The sequence below is a fragment of the Lissotriton vulgaris genome, chromosome 10, assembly GCF_964263255.1.
Source record: "Lissotriton vulgaris chromosome 10, aLisVul1.2, whole genome shotgun sequence".
NCBI classification, from domain to species: Eukaryota; Metazoa; Chordata; class Amphibia; order Caudata; family Salamandridae; genus Lissotriton; species Lissotriton vulgaris.
The window spans coordinates 1,046,663,316-1,046,690,810 of record NC_141698.1 but is presented as its reverse complement, the minus strand read 5'-3'; the positions used below and the strand labels follow the sequence as shown (position 1 = coordinate 1,046,690,810).

General features: G+C 50.1%; 1 protein-coding gene across 4 annotated transcripts in view; it reads left to right on the top strand.

Annotated features, from left to right (window-relative positions):
- Positions 1-27,495, top strand: part of CNOT10 (CCR4-NOT transcription complex subunit 10) — a 550,184-nt gene that overhangs the window by 501,998 nt on the left and 20,691 nt on the right. For all 4 annotated transcript variants that reach the window (XM_086942099.1, XM_086942101.1, XM_086942102.1 and 1 more), the window contains one exon: positions 2,660-2,735. In XM_086942099.1, the coding sequence (XP_086798225.1) occupies positions 2,660-2,735 (76 nt within the window). The remainder of the gene's footprint in view (positions 1-2,659; positions 2,736-27,495) is intronic.

Genomic DNA, 27,495 nt, shown 5'->3' with positions numbered 1-27,495 from the left:
GATCCTATCCCCAAAATCTTTGAGGACTTCCGAGCATTGTCGGGCCTCGCCATTAGCGAGCCTAAGTCCTATGGGTTCTGCTTCAACGCTACTGGAGCGACTACCCCGCAGTCCTTCGCACCACACACTTTTCAGGTGGCGGAGACAACCTTCCGGTACCTGGGGATACAGATATACAGAGGGGCGAAGGATATGATTGATGGCAATCTGGGAAGGGCGTCCGCAACGCTGAAATTGCAGGTACAATTCTGGACCGCGTTGCCATTGTCGGTGGCGGGCAGAGTTGCTATCTCTAAGATGGTAGTACTACCCCGTCTTATTTACTATTTTACGAGCCTGCCCTTCATGGTCCCTACTACCATGTTCAAGATGTTGAATACAATACTGACGGAACTAGTGTGGGGAACGGGACGAAGACGCATTAGCCTGACTAAACTGCAACTTACCACTGCAGTGGGCGGCATGGGGGTCCTGGACTTGCAGGCATACAGCTATGCCTGTCAACTGCAGTGGCTGGCCTACTGGCTGGCAGGACGCAACTTGCATGAAATTGGCATGTCAGAGGCGGACTGGACAAGGGGGAACATCCACACCCTGTTACTACCAAGGGCGGAGGTTTCTAAGTAGACTCCTCCCCTGCTTCGACTCGCGATTAACTACTGGAGGAGGGCGGTGAAATACACGACCCCTGCGTCCTCCTATGCCCCCACAATACCACTACTAGGAATCCCGTTGGGGACGAGACTGATGTCGAACCAGATACTCACTACATGGCACGAAGCGGGAGTGACACAGGTGGGGGATCTGTTTGCAGATGGCCGGGTAATGTCTTTTGAGGACTTTTGTGACACGCATCATACCCCGGGAGGAATGTTTCTCTTACACCCCGATGTGCATCGTTATATAGCAAAGACATGGACGCCGAACGGGGAAGAACCACCCACGAACCTTCTGCTCACAATGCAGTACCTCATGGGATCGGGCAGTCACCTGACGAAATGGATAACGAATGGTATAAGAGCGGGGAGGGCAACCTCGCTACAGCCTTTGCGAGACAAATGGGAAGGCGATATAGGGATAACAGTCAGGGACAAAGAATGGGAGAGAATCCTCAAATTCCCGAAGAAAGTGTCAAGGAACCCGAAATTTTAATTCATTCAACTTATGATTCTGCATAGGGCATACCTAACCCCCCACCGATTACATGCAATGTTCCCCAACACAGCTGACACATGCCCCCGATGCGGCGCGGATGATGCGCGACTATTACATAAGATATGGAATTGCCCGAAACTGGGGTACTATTGGAAGACGGTCCATGAGGCTTTACTTAAATTGGCTCCTTCCAAACCATACGCCACTATAGAGTATGCCATACTAGGGCTGAGGCCTGTGGAACGTAAAAAAAGCGAAGCTACACGTTTTACTGATCTAGCTCTGCTACTTTCCAAACGTACGATAACAATGCGATGAAAGTCGGCTAGGCCACCAGACCCAGAGGTGTGGAGGGCAGAGGTGGTGCGATGGGGGAAGGCAGAGGGTGAGACATTGCAGCGCGAAGAGCGTAGGGGACTCAGGAAGACCCTAACGTCCCTAGATTGGAATGCTACACTTGGGGCCTTTGAGGCAGGTGGAGACACAGCATCTAATTCATCATCTACTGATGGTTAGGATATAGAGTGCTATGCTCGGAGTATGTGGAGCTTTCCCTATGGTTGGCGCCAACCCACGTTCCGGTGGGAGAGAATAGATCTAGGTGCAAAGAATGGAGACCATATGTACACCATACTGTATGTAGTCCTCGATAGGTCTGTGAAGAGATAATAACTGTGAATCAGCCATGCTAGGCGGGGTCATGTACCACAAATGACTAATGTGACTAAATGTGAGTGCCGGGGGAGGGAGGGCAGGGGTGGGGGGCGTTTAATATGAGAACAGTTGGAATATATAAAATGAAAATGTCTGATTAACGAACCACTACTGCTAATATGTGAGAATAACAGAATGCGGAACTTATAACTGTATCGGAATCACTGTATTTGTTCTTACTTACTTTGCTAAAAAAAAGATTTTTTTTAAAAATCAGTTTGATATTAGGATTGATATACAATTTGCGTTATTTGTGATAAACTGTCCTCAAGCTAATAGCTGCACTATTCTACAATTGAGGACATCAATCTGCACCTGCTACGTATGTCCTGGATTCTAAATATGTGTACTTGTTTAAAAACTTATGGCATTATGGACTGGCACCTCTGTGTATCTTTCCACAAATCATTTGTTTAATTTTATTTGGAGATAATCTTTTGGTCAAATTAAATTCATGTAAACTGAGATTCATGGATGCCATTTCAAAACACCCTCTTTAGAAGTAAATACAAGTAATAATTATGGCAATATGTAGTACAGACTTCAAACTGAACTATTTCTAGATGCAGTGTTGATTGGCAAGCTAATCACACTTTGATTTTCATGGTTTCCACTTAGTAGTATGAAAGTTTGTGTCAGCCTTTTCAGGTATTCTAACCCAGGTATCGAACTGTCACATGCCATTGTAATTTTTCACATCTCCGTATTTGCATTTCTCCAGCTGCAAATTGGCTACATTTTGAGACTGTGTGTATGTATTTTTGCTAATGTCAGTTAATGGATTTTTCAGGCTGCTTCCATGATTCACCCCAAAGAAATTCCACCTGAGGCTATTCTGCTGGCAGTTTATCTTGAACTACAGAACGGTAAGTCAGTGTAGAATGCATATTTAAAGACACAACCTTCTATTAACTCGGATCTGTGTCCCCAATATCTTGTTATTTTTCCATTTCATAGCTACTGCTGGGAAAGTGATTTTATTTGTATTCTGTATAGGCATGGCACCTTAAGTAAATTTGACAAACTGAAATGTTTGTGCACCTTAAAAAGAAGAGGTAGAATGACACTTTTTGTAGAAGAAGCAACACATGATAGAGATTTCAAGAATATGTTTATCATGGCAAGGAGATCCTTCCATTCTCAATACAAGAGAACTTTTTACATTACTTGAACCTATGCCTATGTTGTATGGAACCTGGTCTCCCCACGCCTCCTTTTCCGACCATCCTTCCCACATTCTTGGGTTAGTCTCAGTAGAGTAATTTTTATTCATTTGGACCACAATTTGTAGCCTTTGCTACTGACTTCTCAAGCAGTGCCTCTATCGAGATGCAACATACCGTATAATTCAAGTCTCCAACACCAGATTTGATATACCGATGTCGTAGCAGTACAACACTGGTGTCTTTACTACGGAGCAGGAATATACAAGTTGTAACCAACAATTTTATGTTGTACCCATTCTGTCTGTTCTCAATAGTGCAGGTCATTATTGAGTGTATTGTTTTATTGTGTTTTATGACTAGGGATCTAGATTCGTTTTTCCCTATTGTGTTTTTTAATTTATTCAAAATAAATGAATTTTTAACTTCCATATGTTTTTGTTGTATGTACTTTTGACATTGTAAGGTCTAGTATTCTTAACCTATGCTTAGCTCTGTCTCAAGGGAACGCTCTTTTCTTAGACAACTCGAATGATACAGGGTGAGGTGGGGACAATGATTCACTAGGGAACTCTAGTCCTTCCTGACTCCCCTGACCCCTGGGATGATTATAGCACCTCAGACATCCCTAACGTTCCACAGGATGACCTAAACCCCTCCAGGCCTTCCCCACCACCAGAGGACACTAGGACACTATTGGCTTTAACCAACTTGTCCCTAGAGCTGCCCAATACCATGGGGTTGACCTACATACAGACCCCCTGGAGGAAGATTTTCTCATGGACACTTTTGACACCAAATAAAAGTCCACCTCAATTCTACCCATGCTTAAGGGGGTCATTAAGCATGCACCAGATGTATTTAAAGATCCAGTACTGACAAAGGGGCAAGGCTTTTTATTCACAGGGACTATTTGCGCTCCGCTATGTTCCTGGTTGATGCCTGTTGGGCTTATTAGTTTCGGTTGGTGGTGCTACAGAAAAGGGGAGACCTTCCTAACCCCTCAAAAGATGTTGCTACACAACACCTGTACTTCAAAATCAATTTTCTATGCACACACATAATTCGATTTAACATAGGGTAATACAGATGTTAGTTAGGTCAAAACACAAAATAAATTATTGTCCACTTCTTCTTGTGTGAGCAATTATTTCTTTATTGCTCGAACTACTCCGCGCCAGCCGACACGTGTTTCGTCAGAGTATGGGTCGCTCTGACTCTTCAGGGCTTGCTTCTAATTTAGGCGTGGTTGTAATTCCACTTAACCGGTGATAATTCCAACCCAGTAAGGGTATCTGGATGCACTGTGTAGCATGAATTTCCCACTTGTGTCTGTCTAACGAACTCAAATCATGTTTCAAGCGCCGCATGAATTAGCTTTGCGGAACAGGAACCTTCCTTTTGTGTGAAGGACTAATTACTGCAATGGCTGTCACACTTAAATGCGATACTCGCCGAGAATCCGGTTATCCTTCGTACCTAACAATAAAAATCCATCCGAATGTGCCTGGACCTTAGGTTCCGCCTCGCCGCGAATCCGGCGTCTATCTGCAATGGAGTTCGGCCCATACTCTGACGAAACACGTGTCGGCTGGCGCGGTGTAGTTCGAGCAATAAAGAAAGAATTGCTCACACAAGAAGAAGTGGACAATAATTTATTTGTATTACCCTATGTTAAATCGAATTGTGTGTGCATAGAAAATTGTTTTTTATTTAAAGATCCAGTCAGGGCTTGAGTCATCAATCCCAGAATCGAGAAAAAGTATAAAGCTGCCCCTTCAGATCCAGTCTACATTAAAGGCCCCGCACCGTTAGACTCCCTTGTAGTCTCCAATGTGCGAAAAACTGCCAATTCCCAAACATCAGGCGAGGCCCCCCACCAGATAAGGAGTCTAAACTCCTTGTCTCCTCTGGCAAACGAACGGCGTCACAGGCAGCAAACATATGGCGCATCGCTAATACTTAAGCACTGTTAGCAAGGTACGACAGGGCACATTATGATGAGCTGTAATCCATACTGCGATTCAGAAAAGGGGGTGGTGATGAACAGAGTGTCTGAATTAAGCAGACCACTCTTACCCAGTCCAAAGATCAGGGCTTGATCCATCACCGTTATTTAGCTCACTGCACCATCCCAGCTCAGAACCTGGCTATATGCAAATTAGTCTGTCCCTGGCCCAGTGCATCATGGGAACAGGGCAGACTAAACTACCAAGCCAATTCTTCACCAGAAAGGAGACAAGCTTCCGGGGACCGGTTTCTGGCATTTCAGCCGTCGTCGGCCCGGCTTGCTTGAATCCTGATGGTGCAGTGAGCAAGGGACTCATGTCTGAGTATACCCTGCCACACCTATAGTGGCCAAAAGCGATTCAGAAAAGGGGGTGGTGATCATCACCACCCCCTTTTCTGAATCATTTTGTCCACCATAAGCGTGGAAGGGTATACTCAGATGTGAGTCCCTTGCTCATTGCACCATCAGGATTCAAGCAAGCCCGGCCGACGACGGCTGAATTGCCAGAAACCGGTCCCCGGAAGCTTGTTTCCTTCCCAGTATAAGAATTGGCTTGGTATTTTGGTTTGCCCTGTTCCCATCATGCACAGGGACAGGAACAGACTAATTTGCATGTAGCCAGGTTCTGAGCTGGGATGGTGCAGTGAGCTAAAAAACGGTGATGGATCAAGCCCTGATCTTTGGACTGGGTAAGAGTGGTCTGCTTAATTCAGACACTCTGTTCATCACCACCCCCTTTTCGGAATCCATACTGCAGCATCTCCCAGACAAATATAACAATAGGGCCAATGAACTCCTACAAGAAGGTAAAACTATCACCAATACCTCCATCCGTTGTGCCCTAGATGCGGCAGATACTGCTTCAAGGGCAATTAACACCAGTGGCTTTTTGAGTAGGCATGCCTGGCTACGCATTTCAGTTTTCAAACCTGAAGTCCAAAGTTCCATCCTCCATCAACCATTCATGAACAACACCTATTTGGCCCTAATGTTGACGTATCCCTTGAGAATATGAAAAAGGATACCAACAACTAAATCTATGGGAACCTTGCAATCACAAGCTCCCAGACGCTCCTTTTGTCGCTCATCATACAGAAGCACCACCAGAGGCTACTCCTCAGATAGCCCCATCTCTTCTTACAAAACCCCTACCCAATCCACCTTCACTAGAGGCTGCCAAAGAGGTGGTTACAGGGGTAACAATAACAAAGGCAGAGGCAAAACTAACAACTCCCGCTCTGCCTCCACCCCTACCCAATGACTTCCCTCCACTTACCCCACACCATTCCACTCCAGTAGGGGGTAGACTGCAACAATTCCTTCCTGTCTGGACCAACAGCAGACAGGTGGGTGCGACAAATAATTCAATCGGGTTACTGTTTCGAACTAACATCTACCCCCCCAAACATACCACCCAAACAGCATCCAATGTCACAAGAACATTTGTTACTACTAAAGCAGGAGGAATATCCCTCTTACAAAAAAAATGCAATAGAACCAATTCCCCTGCACCAACAAAACAAGGGAGTTTACTCCCTGTACTTTCTTATCCCAAAGGACGGCTCTCAAATGCCTATTCTAGACCTCAGACCCCTAAACCTATACATACAATCAGACCACATCCACATGGTCACACTCCAGCAGGTCCTTCCTCTTCTTTCACAAAACGACTTCCATGCTACACTAGATCTCAAGGACGCCTATTTCCACATTCCCATTCACACCACTCACCGGAAGTATCTCAGATTTGTAATAGACGATCAGCATTATCAATTCAAAGTACTCCCATTTGGAGTCACAACAGCACCACAAGTGTTTACCAAGTACCTAGCGGTGGTGGCAGCACACTTTTTTTTATTTGAAACCTTTATTGATGACAAAGGGAAGGTTAGTACACAGCTTCACGCCTACAACCTGCGGAGACAGGCCGGCAGCAATAATGGAAGTAACCCAGGGTGGGCTCAACATCACAAAGGCTAGTCAGAGATTAGACACAGCATGCCGCATACAACCCCGCAGGGCCGCCACGATATAAAAAGGTATAGTCAGATGACATGTGCAATATAATTACAGTAAGGAAGCAATATGTGTACAAGCAGTATACCTTTGAGGTTTCTTTTATCATTTTTTTAAACCAACTGCAAAGAACCAAGCAAAACTGCCCCCTCCCATGATATACCACCATACAGTGTATGTGGATTAAAGAACCTTGAGGTGAGGAACCATAAGTAGTAGGTGGATCAACCATCGGTAGGGTTAGTGTTGCTCCGCACCCGTTTAATAAGCCTGTTTGAACTGGGAGGGGGAGGGCAGAGGGGGGGGGGGGTGAGGAGGGGGAGATGGGGACATTCGAAAACAAATCTGTGAGCAAAATAAAAGTGCGAGGGCCATTGGGGAAGTGATACGCATAGCATGCAAGTTAAGTAAGGAAGCAGTCTGGTATTAGGAGCAAATCGTAGAGCAGCCTAAAGCCGGGCAACAGAAGCTGGCAGATATGCAGTTAGGGCGTCTATTAGTTCATAGAGCAGGTGAGTCGCCATAGGGCGTAGTGCGCATGCACACCTGTATGTAGGATGATACCCAGGGGGGGGGAAGAGAGGGGGGGGGGGAGAGAGAGGGGAAGGGTGAGGGAGAGGGGGTGGGTTTAGAGAATTACAGTGTAATTTCATGCGTCCGAAGAGTTCCCACCCTGCTCACGGAGGAGATAGGCAGTGAGGGGTCCCCAGAGATCTTTCGGACGTGACTTGTGTGGTAAGAGGTCGGCATATTTGTGAAGGTGTTCTTGCCAGGTAACCATGGTATTGAGCCAAAGCTTAAATTTAGGCGCGCAGCCCCTACCCCATTTGCATGCCACATGGCGTTTAGCCAATAAGAGGCCCAGTGCAAATAATTTCCTGTGTGACTTCAGCGCTGGGGTATTATGGCCCAACAGGGCAACCCTGGGGCAGGTATCCACATCCGTCCCGACCATGGCAGATAACGCTCTGAAAACTGCATGCCAATATTCTGCTACAGCAGGACACGTCCATGCCAGGTGAAAGAAGTCGGCTACCTCGCCCTTACATCTGAGGCGTTTGTCGTTATCGCGAAGACCAAGCCGGAATAGCTTAGAAGGAGTAAAGTAGATTCGGTGCAAGAATTTGAAATGAATCAGCCGGAGACGGGCATTACCGGTCACCGCATTAGTGTGAGAGCAGCTTTCCTCCCATTGTGCGTCCGACAGCGGGGTGTCTAGGTCACCGTCCCAGTCGCTGCGGGCTCTGAGCGGAGGGGGCGATGGGGCTGGCTGTACATGTTTGTATAGCATAGACACCACATGTTTTGGGGTGTCCGATTGGAGGAGCGTGTGCAGGGGGGCCAGGGTGGCCGGCTCGTCTGGGAAGTTGGGAGTAACCGCTTTAACATTCTGGCGCAGCCGTACATAGAGGAACGTGTCCATTACGGATGGGGTGAACTCCCCAAAGAACTGCGCCAATGTCCGAAATTGTCCCTGGAGGTATAGATCGCCCCACGTATGCTTCGCCAATTTCAAGGAGTAATCTACGTCCGATCTCCTCACAGGCTACACGTAGTCTCGGATCATGCGCTAAGGGCATGAGTGGAGAATAGAAAAACATGATCTCCATGCGGTCTGCCAGGCGCTTCCAAGCCTGAACCGTGCAATCAACTGTGGTTGGGTCTCGGTCGGTGATACGAGGCGTAGTGTATAAATATCCCTACGGTTGCACGGGCCTCATATACCCATCCTCCACCGCTAAGTGGGCCATGAAGGGGGGAAGGTGAAGCCAGTAAGCGACAAAGTGGCCCTGGGCACAGTCATAATAGCGTTGGAAGTTTGGGACATCAAACCCACCTTGATGGTAAGGTAACATGAGCGTCTGCAGGCTAATCCTGGCCTGTTTACCACCCCATATAAGGCGCGATATTTGGGAATTAAGGGAACGGAAGAAGTGGGATCCCGGACTGTACGGTATGTTGGTGAAGAGGTAGAGCAGCTTGGGAAGGACCACCATCTTGATGAGGGAAATTCGCCCCGCCATTGAAAGTGGTAGATGGATCCACCTAGTAATGGTATCGGTCAATTTATCTAGGACAGTGCCATAGTTAGCCCTAATGAGGGCCTCTCGGTTTCGTGAGACAATGATGCCGAGGTACTTTAGTTCCTCTGTTTCCCATATCAGGGGATAGTCCAGGGGAAAGCGCTCAGTCTTCTCTGTTAAGGGGAATAGAGCAGACTTTGACCAATTGATCTGTATTCCCGATATGGCTCCAAATTTAGTAATTTCGCGCAGAATGGGATTGAGATTCTCTTGCGGTTTGTGTACGTATAGGGTCATGTCGTCAGCATATAGTGCTACTAGCAGCTGGCGCTCTGGGTATATTAGAGAGCGGTGATTATGATGCTGACGAAGTTTAGCCGCTAGTGGCTCGATGGCGATAGCAAAAAGGACAGGGGAAAGAGGGCAACCCTGTCTGGTGCCTCTGTGGATGTCAAAGAGAGCTGACCTAGCGCCATTGAGTAGTACTGAAGCACACGGGTTGCTATATAGCAGTTTTATCCAATCTAGGTAACTGTATGGGATCCCCATTCGTTCAAGAAGGGCCAAGAGGTAATCCCATTCGAGGGAATCGATTGCTTTAGTAGCGTCGAGGAACACTGCTGCCGCTTCACAGCGAGGATTAATATCCTGCAGTACAGCCTGAAGGGTGTGCAAATTATGAGAAGTCGCTCTATTGGGGACAAATACTGCCTGGTCTGGCAGGACGAGGCGTTCCATCAATAGGTTTAGACGCAACGCCAGCACATTCGCCAAGATTTTTACGTCCGTGTTAAGCAACGAGAGGGGCCTGTAGGAGTCACAATGCTCCGGTGGCTTGCCCGGCTTCAAGAGGGATGTTATAAGGGCTTCGCGCATGGAAGACGGTAGAGTTCCCTCCTCAAGGGCCGAATAATAAACTTGTTGCAATATTGGGGCGAGGATATGAATGTAGGCTTTGTAAAAGTCGATGGGTAACCCGTCGGATCCGGGCGATTTGCCTGATTTCAAGGACATGATAGCGTTCTTTATTTCATCGATCTCAAGAATGTGGTGGAGGAATTTTTGCTGGGTTGAGCCGAGCCATGCAATGGCGGTGTCGTCAAGATAGGGATGTAGATTAATAGGCGCCGACCTATGAGATGTGTAGAGAGTGGAATAGTGATTTGTGAGGATACAGAGTTGTTCTGTGAGATCTCGCTGTGGGATTTGATGTTCGTCCAGCAAAGTGGTACATAGCTATTATATCTAGGGGTCCTGACAGCTGAGGCCAGGGCTCTGCCGGGCCGGTCTCCCTCCCCAAAGATGCGGGCGGTATACTGTTTGCCGAGGAACTTACACTCTCTATCTGCCGCCTCTGTGTATTCATTCAACTTTTCCCTAAGTAGGGCATTAGAAGCGTGGTCGTGGGCGCCGCGAGTTCTACTCTGTTCCAGGTCCCGGAGTTCGGGTTCAAGTTTACGCAATTCACCGCGCAGTGATTTGAGGACACCGCCCCCTTTAGCAATACACCAGCCCCCTACTGTGACTTTAAAGGCCTCCCAAACCGTAGTGAGGTTTGACACCGACCCCACGTTTCGTTCAAAGAATTCGTGTATGTCCTGTTCAAGTTCCGCCCTGAAGGCAGAGTCCGTGAGGTGAGCCGGGGTTAAGGCGCCAACTCCAGTAAGGGGAGGTTTCGGTGGGAATGCGCAGCGATATCAGTACCGGGGAATGGTCAGAGAAAGTCCTGGCAAGGTGTAGGGCCCTGACCAGCCAGGGAGTGAGGCCAGCAGATAGGAACACGTAGTCTAAACGTGCCCATGTAGAGTGTTCTGCAGAGTAATGAGTGCCCTGCTTGAGGGAAGGATGCAAGTGCCTCCTGGAATCGATATAGCGGTGTTCGACAATAATAGAGGAGAGAACCCGTTGTGTGTGGGAGTAGTGAGTGGCTTGGGGGTGAGACCTGTCGAGGACCGGTGTGATTGCGGTATTGAAGTCCCCTCCCAAGATGACGTGGTCTACGCCCAGTGTTTGAATCTTACCCTACATCGTGAGAAGCGGGGAGGTGTCATCGGTGTTGGGACCATAATAGCATGCAAACAGCACAGTATGCGAGTACAATTTCCCCCAGACTATGCAGTATCTACCACCTGAATCCACCTCCGTCCCGGCAGGTGTAAACCTCATTCCGCGCCTGACCAAGATCGTGACCCCCATGGCATAGTTGGAGTAGGAAGATAAAACCTTGCAGGAGGCCCACCTGGATGCAAAGAGGGGAGAGCTATCTGGCAACAGATGAGTTTCTTGAAGCATGGCAATCGGCACGCCCTGCCCTCTGGAGCCCGCCCCGCCTCCCAGCTGAGCCGCCCTCCCACTAACTACAAACAGCGCTCCGTTACCTGAACGCGCTGTGACTCGCTTCGCTCTCGAGCTGAGTGGTCGCTCCCCTGCTTCCCTGGTGACCTGTGGTATCGTTGCTCCGCATTTACTTGATTTACTGCCTCCTAATTGTTACCTGCAGTCTGCCCTGCTTGCCGCTTTACTGTTTTAGCATATTTAAAGCGCTATTGCAACTGTAGCTGGTATTGCGCATTTCTCCACAAGCGCTCCGCTCTGCTGACCCCTCCGCCTCCATTTTGTTTGTTGTGGTCGCCCTCTGGAGCCCGCCCCGCCTCCCAGCTGAGCCGCCCTCCCACTAACTACAAACAGCGCTCCGTTACCTGAACGCGCTGTGACTTGCTTCGCTCTCGAGCTGAGTGGTCGCGCCCCTGCTTCCCTGGTGACCTGTGGTATTGTTGTTCCGCATTTACTTGATTTACTGCCTCCTAATTGTTGCCTGCAGTCTGCCCTGCTTGCCGCTTTACTGTTTTAGCATATTTAAAGCGCTATTGCAACTGTAGCTGGTATTGCGCGTTTCTCCACAAGCGCTCCGCTCTGCTGACCCCTCCGCCTCCATTTTGTTTGTTGTGGTCGCCCTCTGGAGCCCGCCCTGCCTCCCAGCTGAGCCGCCCTCCCACTAACTACTAACAGCGCTCCGTTACCTGAACGCGCTGTGACTCGCTTCGCTCTCGAGCTGAGTGGTCGCTCCCCTGCTTCCCCGGTGACCTGTGGTATCGTTGCTCCGCATTTACTTGATTTACTGCCTCCTAATTGTTGCCTGCAGTCTGCCCTGCTTGCCGCTTTACTGTTTTAGCATATTTAAAGCGCTATTGCAACTGTAGCTGGTATTTATTTATTTATTTATTTAAGACGCTTATAAAGCGCGCGGCTACCTCCGACGGGGGTGTCCCGGCGCTAAGATTACATGTATATCACAGGAGAGGTTGCCAGGTTCAGAACCATCCAAAAAGACCGACAGAGAAGCCTTTATTTTGTCAACGTTTGGAAAACAGCAAGGTTTTTAGTTTGCGTCGAAAGACTTGCTCCGATTCAATGAACCTAAGGTCCAGAGGAAGGCTGTTCCAGAGCTTGGCTGCAATAACGGTGAAAGTTCTGCCACCACTACGGGCCAGTCTGAATCTGGGGACATTCAGTAAACGGAGGCTGTTAGATCTCAAATGCCTCACTGAAGAAGATATCTTGAGTCTTTTGCTCAGATAGGCCGGGCCAGTTCCATGGATTGCCCGGAAGGCAAGGATCAGGATTTTGAAGTCAATACGTCTGGCTATAGGCAGCCAGTGTAGCTCATCTCGATAACCTCTGACCGAGTTGCGAGCGGGGATGTTGCCAATAAGCCTTGCTGCCGCGTTCTGAACGATTTGCAGTCTGTCTATAAGATATAGGGGGGCACCTGCATATAAGCTATTGGCGTAATCAAGATGTGCCATGATAAGTGCCTGGACAATCGTTTTGCGGGAGGACTGGGGGAGATAGGGAAAGATCTTCCTTATCATGCGTAGTTTATTGAAACAGGCCGTTGAAACTTTATTAACCTGGGCTTTACAGGACAAAGTATTGTCGAATAAAAAGCCCAGATTGCGGGCAGACTGCACATTGCGCGTTTCTCCACAAGCGCTCCGCTCTGCTGACCCCTCCGCCTCCATTTTGTTTGTTGTGGTCGCCCTCTGGAGCCCGCCCCGCCTCCCAGCTGAGCCGCCCTCCCACTAACTACAAACAGCGCTCCGTTACCTGAACGCGCTGTGACTCGCTTCGCTCTCGAGCTGAGTGGTCGCTCCCCTGCTTCCCTGGTGACCTGTGGTATCGTTGCTCCGCATTTACTTGATTTACTGCCTCCTAATTGTTGCCTGCAGTCTGCCCTGCTTGCGGCTTTACTGTTTTAGCATATTTAAAGCGCTATTGCAACTGTAGCTGGTATTGCGCGTTTCTCCACAAGCGCTCTGCTCTGCTGACCCCTCCGCCTCCATTTTGTTTGTTGTGGTCGCCCTCTGGAGCCCCCCCCCCGCCTCCCAGCTGAGCCGCCCTCGCCCCTCCCCCTCCACTATCCATATATGACAGTAGCTCCCGCGCGCAGTGTTCACGCGCAGCGATCGCGCCCAATTCGCGCCGAAGGTGCGCCAAAGGTAAGCCCGTCTACGCCCGTCCGCGCCTGGACCGCACCCAGCGCCATACCCCCAGTCCCTCGCATTGCCCAGTCCTCCCGCATTACCTACGATGCCCCCACCCTCCTAGCCCTTAACCCCGGCCGCTCCCCCAACTGCGTCCAAGCCGCTCCTGGACACACCCATGGACCTTTCTCATGCTACTCCTGCAAATTCAGCGGCACCCACATCTATTCCACTAAGATCCCCCCACAGACTCCTGATCCCAACAACCTACAATGCATCCTGCTCAACACCCGCTCGGTTCACAGGCACGCCATTGACCTATGGAATCTACTAGACACCATCTCTCAGGACGTCGCCTTCCTAACAGAAACATGGATGAACGCCTCTTCCGCCCCAGACATCACCATTGCCATCCCAGAAGACTATAAGATCATACGCAAGGACCGTACCGGCCACACAGGAGGAGGGATCGCTATCGTCCACAAAAAATCCATCCACATCTCAACCAGCTCTGACGCCAATCTCGCCAACTCTGAACACCTTCACTTCCAGATCCACATCGACCCCAAGACCACACTCAGAGGCACCCTCCTTTACAGACCTCCAGGACCCCGCGCACAATTTAGTGAAGACATCACGGATTTCATCACCCCACACGCCCTCCCATCCAAAGATTACATCCTTCTGGGAGACCTCAATTTTCACCTTGAAAAGAACAACGACCATAACTCCACCACCCTTTTGGACAACCTCGCCAACCTCGGACTTAAACAACTGGTCACTTCCCCCACCCACATCGCAGGTCACACACTCGACCCTATCTTCACCTCCTGCAACCATGTCTCCTTCAGCCACACTACGGCTCTCCTCTGGACTGACCACAGCTGCGTCCACTTTACCTACAACAAGCCCAAACACAACAACCACCCCCAACCAACTCTACAAAGAAACTGGAACAAAATCACCATCGACCAGCTCTCCTCATCGCTTCTTCAAAACGCCCCAGCCCACTCCTCAAACCCAGACCAAGCCGCCACCAACCTCACCCTATGGCTATCCAACAGCGCCGACATCCTAGCACCACTGAAAAAACGACAAATCAAACTTGGCAGCAAGAAAGCCTCCTGGTTCAACGATGATCCAAGAAACTCTGCCGCTCCATGGAGAAGGCCTGGAAAAAAGACCCAACCACCATCACCAAGGAAGCCTTCAAAAACGCCACTCGCAAACACCACCAACTGATCCGAAAAGCCAAGAAAACCGCCTTCAAGGACCGACTAGATAGCAACGCCCACAACAGCAAGGAACTTTTCAACATTGTCAAGGAATTCACCAATCCCTCGGCCAACTCCAACGACATCACCCCCTCTCAAACCCTCTGCGACTCCCTAGCCTCATTCTTCCACAACAAAATTGCAGACATCCACAACAGCTTCGACAACAAACCCGGAGACCAACCCACCCAACCATTCGCTGGACCTTCACCACCCTCGAACAACCTTAATGACTGGAACCCAATCTCCACTGAGGACACTATCCGCCTGATGAACTCCATCCACTCAGGATCCCCCACAGACCCATGCCCTCACCACATCTTCAACAAAGCAGACTCCATCATAGCACCGCACCTCAGAGACGTCATCAACTGCTCCCTCAACTCCTTCCCGGAAAGCTGGAAACACGCAGAACTCAGCGCCCTTCTGAAAAAACCCACAGCGGACCCCACCGAACTCAAAAACTACCGTCCCATCTCGCTCCTCCCATTCCCGGCCAAGGTCATCGAGAAAGCTGTCAACAACCAGCTCGCCGCCTTCCTCGAAGCCAACAACTCCCTCGACTCCTCACAGTCCGGCTTCCGAGCCAAACACAGCACTGAAACCGCACTCATCGCAGCAACAGACGACATTCGGACCCTACTGGACAATGGAGACACAGTCGCCCTCATCCTCCTCGACCTCTCCGCAGCCTTCGACACAGTCTGTCATAACACCCATCTACAGCGCCTCAGAAACATCGGAATCCAAGGAAAAGCACTAGAATGGATCACCTCGTTCCTCACCGGAAGAACCCAGAGAGTCCGCCTTCCACCATTCAAGTCAGAGGCCACTGAAGTCATCTGCGGCGTTCCACAAGGATCCTCACTCAGCCCCACCCTTTTCAACGTATACATGAGCCCCCTCGCAACCATCGCACGCCAACACAACCTCAACATCATCTCCTACTTGGATGATACTCAACTGATCCTATCACTCACCAATGACCCTCACACCGCCAAAACTAACCTACAAGAAGTCGCCGAATGGATGAAACATAGCCGTCTGAAACTGAACTCTGATAAAACAGAAGTCCTTATCTTAGGTACCTCCCCCTCTGCATGGGACGATTCTTGGTGGCCAGAAGCCCTTGGAAAAGCACCCATCCCGACAGACCACGCACGGAACCTGGGCGTCATCCTGGATTCCTCACTTTCGATTTACAAACAAGTCAACGCCGTCTCTTCATCCTGCTTCAACATTCTTCGCATGCTCAAAAAAAACATTTCGTTGGATCCCCACCGAAACTAGGAAAACGGTCACCCACGCCCTGGTCACGAGCCGACTGGACTACGGAAACACCCTATACGCCGGCACTACCCCTAAACTCCAGAAAAAACTCCAACGAATCCAAAACGCCTCAGCCAGGCTCATATTAGACATCCCGCGTAAAGAACATATCTCTGGTCACCTGAAAAACCTCCACTGGCTACCCGTCAATAAAAGGATCACCTTCCGGCTCCTAACCCACGCACACAAAGCACTCTACGAAATCGGACCAGAATGCCTCAACACTCGACTGTCCTTCTACTCCCCCTCCCGCCAGCTACGATCATCCAACCAAGCCCTTGCCACTGTACCCCGCATCAACAAAGCCACCATGGGAGGTAGATCCTTCTCCTACCTGGCTGCTAAAACCTGGAACTCCCTTCCCACTCACCTTCGCCTCACTCAGAATCACCTAGCATTCAGAAAGAAACTTAAAACGTGGATATTTGACAAGTAATTCCCCTCCCCTCCTCAAGCGCCTTGAGACCCTCTGGGTATGTAGAGCGCTATATAAATTCTTTGACTTGACTTGACTATCAAGATATCCCAGAATTTGCATCTTTTTTCTAGGATTATTCAGCCCACGAATGTTCCATGATACCAACTGAAACTGCTGTGATGGTCGCGTATCAACTACGTCACCCATTCAGACAGAAAACAAATCCTGTAGCATGTAATGACGTAAGTATGGGCCATAGCACGATTGACGTTATAAAAATAACATTTCCTCCCAGAAATCTCCCCATAAAACCACCCCAGGGACAACAAAGTAGGCATTATAAAGTCAGCAGCATCAGTACTGAGTTTCTTCCCACCCACACCGGCAACCCCAACTAGCCGGGAATACAGCCCCCACCCGCCATCCCAGAAACAAAACAAAACTAAAACTAGAAATGTCATGACACATACCCCTTCCCTCAGTGGGGATGGAGTGTTCAGGGGTTCGCCCATTGGGGCACAGAAACTAGGGGCACCAGACCTACCAACCACCTCCCTACTTACACCCACAGACACCAGGTTCTTACCGGGCGTCTATCGTGGGACGGAGGTGGGTGACCGAGCACTTAGGTACATCATAGACCGGAACGGTTTGTGCAGTTCAAGCACCTAAAAACAATATGCAAGAACACAGGCTCTGTTAGGTGATGGACAGAGCGATGCTGGGCGACAAGGGCCAATGTTGAGATGAAAACACTCAGTCTTGTTGCGACATTGGTGAATGAGACCTGGAGCGGCGGCGAGCAGCTACGTCACTGTCCTGTTCTTTCCTATAGTGTTTAAGAAAGTCTTCCACTTGTTACGGATTTTGAAAGAAATGATGCCTGCCCAGGAGAGATATTTTCAATTTGGCTGGGTATAACATGGCGTATGGGATCTCCTGCGTCTGAAGCTTCTTTTTCACCACTGCAAATTTGCGCCTGGCTTCTTGGACTGAGGGGGTGAAATCTGGGAAAAAGGAGAGTCGTGTTGCCATATTTCACGGTACCCAGTTCTCTCGAGCGTTTTAACACTACATCTCGGTCTCTGTAGTTTAGAAAGCGCGCGATGACAGGCCGAGATTGAGCACCGGGTGGCGGGCGGGGCCGCCAGAGATCTATGGGCCCTTTCGATAATGAAGTGTGGGGAGAAGGATTCTTTTCCAAATAGTTCCACGAGAAGGTTCTCCACAAAGGTCTCCATTTTACCCGTGTTGGTGGACTCCGCAAGGCCTAAAATACGGACATTATTGCGGCGGGACCGCACTTCCCAGTCCTCATTCTTGTCTGCTATGAGTTTGAGCAGCCTGTCCATTTGGGTGACCTGTTTACTCGTGTTTGTGGCGCCATCTTCCAGAACAGATATCCTGTCTTCTGTCTCTTTTATGCGGGTATCATGTTGCTCCAGCTTGGCCACTACGCCGTCCATTCGCATGTTCATGGTATCTATTTTGGCGTCTATTGTGGAGAGGCTTTGTTTCATGCCCAGCAGCAGCGTCTTCATGTTCTCCTCCTGAGGGGCCTGGGCAACAGGGCTTCCCTCAGACTCCGGCGTTGTTTTAGAAGATTTTTTGGTTTCGAACGGAATTTTGGACTGACGTGCATCGCTTCGGCCCATGTCTCGTCTGGGCGTTCGCGATGTATTAGGAGAAATGGACGCCAGTTCGTGGTAGTGTCAAGGCAAAAGAGGGGAGGGACCTCCTTGGGTAGGGCCGTTGGGGCGGATAATGGTTAAGAGCCGCTGCAGCTGTAGGCACCCAGTGGATGGGGGTACCAGGCAGAGAAGAAAATGTGAGGCGCAGGTCCGAGGAGCAGCAACACCACGGAACGACTTCCCACGTAGTGTCTGCTTGCGGTGCTGGTCTTGTGCTGTGTAGCGTTTCCAACCCCCCGACGGATGAATCTGCGGACAAAGGCCAAGAAGTTGCGTGGTTCCTCACATGTGGGGGGGGGGGGATTGCAGCTGTCCAGTACGCCACAGGACGTGAAGGGTACAGTGTGATGCAATGCTGGCCGGTGCCCCCACGTGCTCCCATTATTGGGGCGGTCAAGCGATGATGAGCAAGATGGCCGCCTGGTAGGAGCTCCCCGAAGGAGCTCCCCGTGCTTGGGATCCCTTAAGTGGGTATATCCCTGTTAGCAGCAGCCATCGACCTCCCCAGGAACAGGAATCTTGTTCTGGACACCGCCGCGACCCGCCAGCTTCACAACGTCCGTGGAGGAACGTGCTGGGATAGCGGAACAACAACAAGGCGGAGTGAGGCTCGGGTCGGTTGTAAGAGACACCCGATTTCCTCCACAGCCGGGGACAGAACAGAACGCACACCGGAGTGTCCCCTCCCTCCTCCGAACGGAAGGCAGACACGGAGATCGGGAGCCAGGGAGACACCTCAGCGGACACCCCAGGACCGAAGGGGGCTGAGGCAACAACAACAACCTCGGAACATCCGCCTGTTTGCTGCTGAGGACGCCGTTCGCTGCACTTGCACCGGCATCGACAGGAGATCACCGAGAGCAGCGAGGAGCTAGACGACAACGGAGCCCCCCCACCCCCTTTGCAACACCGCCGCAGCAGAGGAATCAGAGCGGGGCAGAGGGCACCAGGAACAAAGCGGAGCATCGGACCCCACGGCACAGCCAGGAACAGAACAGAACGCACACCGGAGTGTCCCCTCCCACCCCCGAACTGAAGCGGTGTTCGGGAGCCAGGGAGACACCTCAGCGGACACCCCAGGACCGAAGGGGGCTGAGGCAACAACAACAACAACATCGGAACAAGACAACGGAGCCCCCCCACCCCTTGCACCACCGCCACAGTAGAGGAATGAGAGCGGGGCAGCGGACACCAGGGCGAAGGCGGGAGAAGCACCGGACACGGTCGATGGTCGGTCCCGACGGCAGAAAAGGCAGCACCGGGTCACGAGCAGAGGAGCACGAGCGGTCTGGAGAGCAGGGAGGGACGTTGATCACAGGTGCTGGCTCACACGACGGGGGTCACTAGATCACGAAGCGGAGCCGTGAGAGCTAACACAGCTCACAATCATAAGGAGCAAATTAGGACCAGTTGGGGCGGCGGAACACCGAAGTCTGCCCCCCGTGACATCGGTATACTGCTGGGATGCATTTTTTAACCAGTCACATACACCCACGAAGGGGAAGGAAGCCAACCATGGATTTCTGTAATGCTTCTGTTTAACTCTGCTGGCAAGAGGGACTGAATCACAAAACTCAGGTATTTACTTTTCCCACCCACCGACTCTCTTTTTGAAAAGCCTAACTCACTGAAAAACTCTATTCCTTTGTACAAAATGGCGGGGGCCATAAAACTGTAACAATAAATCCCCCCATACCTTCTATCTTCCACGTGCCCCTTCAGCTCAACTCCCCCACATAGAGATAAGACTCCCAGCCAGACTTGAGCTCTGGTTGCTTGAACAGGAAGTGGAATCTCTTCCCCGGTGCTCAGAGCAATAGCAGCAAAAAGAGGACTATTCTCTCTTTCTCCCAGCCTGCTTAGCAACAAACAAAGGACTACTTGCCTGATCTGAACTATTTGGCGGCCATCTTAGTCTAGTCTCCAGCCTCTATGGGATTATAGTATTGTAGACTAGTAGAACAGAATGCTGGCCTATGCCTATATATTATTATACTCTATGCTTATAATAATATAGGCCTATGCCTATATATCATTATACTCTCACTATAGTTTTATTACTTGTTTAGACCTGATTACTACCTCATATATGAAAGAATGCCTACCTATTACTATATTGGTGCAATATTGCCCTTTTATCCTTATCTGAATGTATGTACTACACAGATTGCTACCTCATACAGGAAAGTGTGTTTGCCATCACTGCATTAGTACGCTCTAGCTCTACTCGAAACATCTGTATTACTCAGATTACTACCTTATATAGGCCAGAGTGTTTACACATCATTGCAGTACTACACCTATATCGGTATTTTGAACACCTGTATGCACAGACTATTACCTCGTATATTGGAGCCCCCACGAGTGCCACTTTCACTTGTATTCTGAACATTTGTAAATGCACAGATTTCTACCTCACACTAGTTGAACCGACAACCAGTGTCACCCTCGATTTTTGAATTTTGAGTCTTGTAAATTGTGTATCTGGATCCTTTCCAATATCAATATTATCAACTATAGTATAGTGCACTCACCCATTGTACCCCACCCTTATATTTTATCAGTATTATGCCTATTATTACACCTTGTACCTTACTAGTTACCGTATGTATTTGCCCTACTGCTCACTCTCATAGCCTGGAAAGGCTGGCTGAGTACTAGTGTCACTTTTTATAACATCTTGCTTGCTGTGACTTATCATTGTGTTTCCAACTGTTTGCACCCGTTTCTGCAAACTTGTCTTTCTGCACTATGGTACTACTATAGTCCACTACTGCATCCTCCCATACCCACCTAATCCTGCAACGCAACATGGACCCCATCGGCAAACATACATACAAAATCATATATCCACCATCACTCACCAAAAAAGCCGCCAAACGCTTTAAACACAACTTCCTTAGGTCACACTCGGAAAAGCCCTTCGCTGACACCTACTTCTCACCGGTTAATGGATCCCTGAACACCGATATCATTTTCCACACCACACGCAGAGCTCAATGGAGAAAAGCGTTCTTCACCCTACTCACCGTCTCCTCGACTAGAAAATCCGCACACAGCCAAACTCTCTCCATCTCCCCATCCCGGGTCTTTCCAGGCAGAGCCACCATCACTATTTACAATACCGGGATTGTCCTATTACAATCCACAGACAAGAACCTGGAACTGCTAGACAACATGTTCCCCACATTCAAAGAACACCTCTCCAAGTCACGCACAAACACGCATATCTCCCCCAATTCCACCAACCATGACCTCTCAGCTGCATACTTTTCAATCAGGGACACACCTACCACCCCTGACCTCCCATCCCCCACCCACAACCTCACTATCCCAACTCAGCACCCCATCTCAGACATAGATCGCTCCCCCTCATACGCCGCCCGTTCCCCCGCCCCCTCCACCAACGTCCGGACCTCCACACATACCCTCAACACACCTTTCACACCTACAGCGGGCATTAACACCCCGCTCGGCGCTGACAGCACAATCCCCACACTTAACACTCCCAACTTAGTCCAGCACCAGAATTACACGCATTCTGACAATTCCCCCCTTTTATCCCCCCCATTCTCAGTCCTCACTACCCACCAATCTACTGCGCAGAACGTACTCCCTCTCTTAATTTAACGCCCCCTCCCCTTAACAGGATCATCTCTACTCCCACTCCCCCTCCTACTCTCAGCCCCTGCTATCCTCCTTCCAACACAGCTACCAGTCTCCCAGCCTACACGTTGTCCCCCACGCCTACCGCCAATGCCCCCACCCATAACATCAATTTCCTCCCTATCCCATCCACTCCCCAACAGTCCAGAACCTCTCACCTCCCTAACCCTATCCCACGCTCCAACACAACGCAGACCTGCCCGAACACCAGCCCTCCCCCTCGCCTGCACACGAGTTCCCTGGCCAGCCAATCACCCCTGACTGCCACCCCCACCCCCACCACCTACCCTACGATGGAACTCATCATGGCCACCCTCACTCAGATCAAAGAAGACATCCAGGTCATCAAAGAACGACTCTCCACATGTCCTATACACCACCCAGCCACCTCCACCCCCCTTCCCAACCTGCCTCCTTCCCCCCCCAGCGGTCCCCCACCCTCACCACGCCCCACACCAGGCTTCAAACCCTGCTCATAGGCGCAGCAATTCCCGTAGTCCCCAGCATCGCCCCTGCAACGCCTCACACATCCACACCTCCCCGCCAAATGTGTCCCCCACCTCTCAGGCCAACTCTCGCACTCAGCTATGCCCCAAGCTGACATCAATCCCAGCTCTTAATCGCAACAACCGCCCTCGCCGCACCCACAACTCTTCTTCTGACCTCGACACACTCACCCTTCTCCGCTCCTATGAACCAGCCCCCCAAACTCACACAAGCACCCCACACCGCAACATTCCCACGATACACCCAAATCCCCTTAGACCACCCACATTAAACAGCAGAGCCTCCATCCCCAATAACCTTAGAGAAGTCCCTCTCTCGCTAGAACAATCTAACACCCTCTACACACCCCGCCTCAAATGCGCGCTTCTCAACTGCAGATCGGCGACGAAACACTCAGCAGCCATTGCTGAACTCCTCTTATCGCAGGGCCTTGACCTAATCATCTTGACTGAAACGTGGCTAACTGAATCCTCGACACCCATAATGGACATTCTGGTTCCTCCCAACTTCCACATTATCAGGCTCGACAGAACAGGCCAAATAGGTGGCGGAATCGCATGCATATACAAGAACAACCTCTCTGTTCAGAAAGTCAATTCCACATCCCTGCCATCCCCAACATCCTGTGAATACATCTGCCTCGACATTATTAGTGAGGGCAAACCGATATGCACTCTGCACAGCATATACCACCCACCCAGGGACAACCTCACCTTCTCCCAACAAATCATGGATATGATCTCAACCAATTCCGGTCGCCAGCTCACCCAAATATACCTTGGTGACTTCAACCTCCGCTGGAATGACAGCAACGACGCAGTGGTAAACAGTCTTAAAAATTTCCTCGATGCCCTGAACCTCACCCAAATATGCAACAGTCCGACCCATGAGAAAGGCTCCACCATCGACCTGATCATCTCCAAGGAGCAGTCTATCCAACTTGAATCCATCCAACCTTGTGACTGGTCGGATCATCACATTATCACATTCTTTATCAACGAAAAAGTCAAAGTCAACCCTGTGCAGCTCTCCAAGCCCAAGGTCTGGAAAAGAAACTCGAAAAAGCTCAACCCTGGCTCTCTGCCCCCTAACAGCTGCAATCTCCTACTCCCTCCTGCAGGCGCCTCGGACGTCCAAACCCTGACTGACCACTATCTCAACTCTATGACTTCGATAATCAATGAGGCTGCACCTATGCAACTAAAAAGAGTCGCCATTAAAATCTCCAAACCATGGTATGACGGGAGTCTCAACGAAGATAGAAGAGACATGCGAATGGCAGAACGGACCTGGAGATCAGCCCCCTCTGCAATGCACCTAAAAGAGTTGAAGAAGAAGAGAAACGCCTACTTCAGGAAAATAAAACGCTCAAAATCGGACTTCTTCCGCCTCCAACTTAACCAAGCAAAGAACCGCCCGAGAAAACTGTTTGAGCTAATCAAATCGCAATCCAAAGAGCTACCACAACCACTCAACACTGGGCGTGTGGTACCCTCATGTGAAGACTTCGCTGCTTTCTTTATCCAAAAAACCGACAAAATAAAAAGCGATCTCCTCACTGACGCAAGCCTCTACTCCAAACCCAAATGCCCAGCACCTGTTGAACCAAAAAACAATGCGACATGGTCAACCTTTGACACATACTCGGAAGAAGAAATTGGCAAATTACTCAGCACCCTGAAACCTTCCAATCACCTCACGGACCCCCTCCCTGCCTTCGCAGTAAAAGATTTTACCCCTCTGATTCTCCCTCTCTGGACTAAAATCATCAACAGCTCTCTCCAACAAGGAAGCATACCTGACTCCCTCAAAGTTGGTCAGGTCACACCTCTACTAAAGAAACCAACAGCCGACCCCGCGGATCTCAACAACTACCGTCCCATCACCAATATCCCCACTCTCGCCAAACTGCTGGAAAAATGCGCACAACTACAATTGACTAAACACATTGAGCAATTCGATCTCCTCAACCCTCACCAATCAGGTTTCCGAGCAGGACACAGCACAGAAACGGCTATGACTCACATAATTGACGACGCACTTCAAATGCTAGACCAAAATGACACCTGCCTCCTCATCCTTCTTGATCTCTCCTCCGCATTCGACACCGTTAAACATGAGAATCTACTAGAACTACTAAACAAAAGAATGGGCTTATCTGGAACTGTCCTCAAATGGTTCACTTCCTTTCTCCGCAACAGGACGCAGAAATTCAAGAGCAACAACCTGATGTCCACGCCAGTACCTGTAACGCTAGGCGTCCCCCAAGGATCTTCTCTATCCCCAACTTTGTTCAACCTAGTCATGGAACCGCTCACCACTCTGCTACAAGAATCCAATGTACACTTTCACATGTATGCCGATGACACCCAACTCTACCTCAAACTGCAATCTCCCAATGACATCCTGCTCCTGAACTCAACGATCAGATGCACCCAATCCTGGCTTGCCGACAATCACCTCAAACTCAATGCCCTGAAAACAGAGTTCCTTCTGATCGCACCTCCAGCGAAGATAACCACCACTCAACATTGGCTTAAACTCCTAACCGCACTCAATGTCCAACCCACCATCGTGGAATCAGCAAAATCTTTAGGCATAACACTCGACACCAATCTCAACATGCAGCAACATGTCAGCAAAGCTACAAAGGGAGCGAACTTCCAGATCAATACTCTGAGGAAACTTAAACCCTACCTCCCAGCCAAAGACTTCCAAACAGCGGTGCAAGCACTAGTCATCCCACGAATTGAATACGGCATCACCTCCCTCTGCGGACTCCCACTAACTACAACCGCACCACTAAAAGCATCTCTAAATGCTGCAGCGAGACTCATCACGGGGTCAAAAAAGCACTCCCACATCACCCCTGACTTGAAATCCCTGAATTGGTTGCCGTTTGAAGCCAGAATACATTTGAAAATAGCCTGCATGACACACAAGGCTGTACACCTAAACTCACCCGGCTACCTTGCTCAGAAATTGACAATCTCTGGGGGAATCAGAAACACGAGAGGCGCAAACAATCTTCTGCTGAAACCTCGAAGATTCCGGAAGGAGAAAACATACAAGCGCTCTTTCTCAGGAATGGCGCCTAGGATTTGGAACTCACTCCCTCCCGAAACCAGGCTTCTCTCTTCCACTACACTCTTCAAAAAAGAAGTAAAAGCTATCCTCATGGCTAAATTCACCTGTACTACTATCTCGAACCCTATCAACACCCTGCGATGATCTTTATTACTTGCTTGACCCCTTATCTATTTGTACGAGCTGTCTTATCACCCACTTGATTGCTTTGCAGCCACCCAATTGTATTATTTGTATTGTATGATCTACTGATTTACTTATTTGACTTTGTTCCCTCATGTTCCCTTCTGTACTCTGTGAACTATCGACCTACCTATTTGACTTTGTTCCCTCATGTACTCTTCTATGTAAAGCGCTCTGATATCTGCAAAGATCTTGTTCGCGCTATATAAAACTCTGAAAATAAATAAGCGGGTGCCTCAAGAGGAATGGCAGGTAGTCGGCAGGATACCGACAGCCGCGATGTCCCAAGCGGTGGCAGCAGCCGGAGCAGGGCAGCCGCCGCAGGTAATTAGCAGGTAGTGAGGCACAATGTCACTCTGGGGCACCAGCAGAGAAAACGGGGAAATGAGGGCACCAGTCGAGCATGTGGCGGTTGGGAAAACAGCAGTGCAGTCACAGCCCCACAGAAGGAGGTATAGCGCCGGGAGGCCAGGTGCGAGGCAGCCGGACCGTGAAGCAGGAGAACCCAAGATGGAGGATGGCGGGCACTCAGCGAGGTCGCAAGCAAGACAATGGGCGCTCACAGCTCCGGGGGGACAGTGGCGAGGTGAGGCGGCAGGGTATGCGCGGCGCTCACCTGAGATTGCAGCTGGGGAGCCCCCCGGGCTCGTCGGACCTTCCAAAACGCCCAGCGGTCAGGCCTTTTCCCGCCTCCAAGGCCGCTCTGGCAGCGCCGGTTAGGCCGCTCAGCACCGGCCTGTCCTGATTAAGCAATCCGGCGCGCGCGAGCCTCCTCCGCAGCCCGCCTGGATCTCCGCGGCAATCAGCAGCGCCCCGGATGGAATCCGCGGGACAATCGAGGCACCGCTGTGAACAGCACAATGATGCGGAGGTGAAGGGACAATGTAGGAGCCAATCTGCCCGGTCAGGATCCCTGTAGCATGTTAGAAAGCACTCGGTCGGTCGGGAGCCTCACTCCAGTGCGGCCATCTTGGTTCGGCGCCACCTAGCGCCCCCCGGTGGTGGCAGCACACTTAAGACGACGGCACATTCACGTCTTCCCATATCTCGACGACTGGCTCATAAAAGCCAGCTCATACAACCAGTGTGTACCACACACTCACACCACTATCCAATTACTCCACGACTTGGGATTCACATTAAACCACACCAAGTCCCATCTGCAACCGTCCAACATACAACAATACCTCGGTGCCATACCTCAAAGCGCTAGCTTATCCCTCTCCTGTCAGAATATCAAACATGCAAGCTCTTCTCACAAAATTTCAACCAGAACACTCTCTTCCAGCTCGAGTGTTCATGCAACCCATAGGGATGATGGCCTCTTGCATTTTCATTGTGCCTCATGCAAGACTCCAGATGCGTCTCCTTCAAAAGTTCTTAGCACGCCAATAGAACCAGGCACACAGTCAGTTAACAGATCTAGTGTTGGTGGACGGTCATACTCACCGCTCTCTGCAGTGGTGGATCACCAAAAACCTTTCCAAAGGGCGACCGTTCCTAGAGCCAGTTCCTCAAATATCGGACGCATCGCTCTCCAGCTGTGGAGCTCACCTACTGCAACACACCATGCAGGGCAGGTGGACACCACAACAAAAGTTACTCCACATCAACCACCTGGAGTTACTAGCCATATTCCTAGCCTTAAAAGCCTCCCAAAAGCAAAAAGCAAAAATTCAGGCAAGGCTGTCTTAGTCCGCACTGACAAAATGACAGACATGTACTACATACAAAAACAAGGCGGACATACTCTCTGCAACTCTCTCAGCTAGC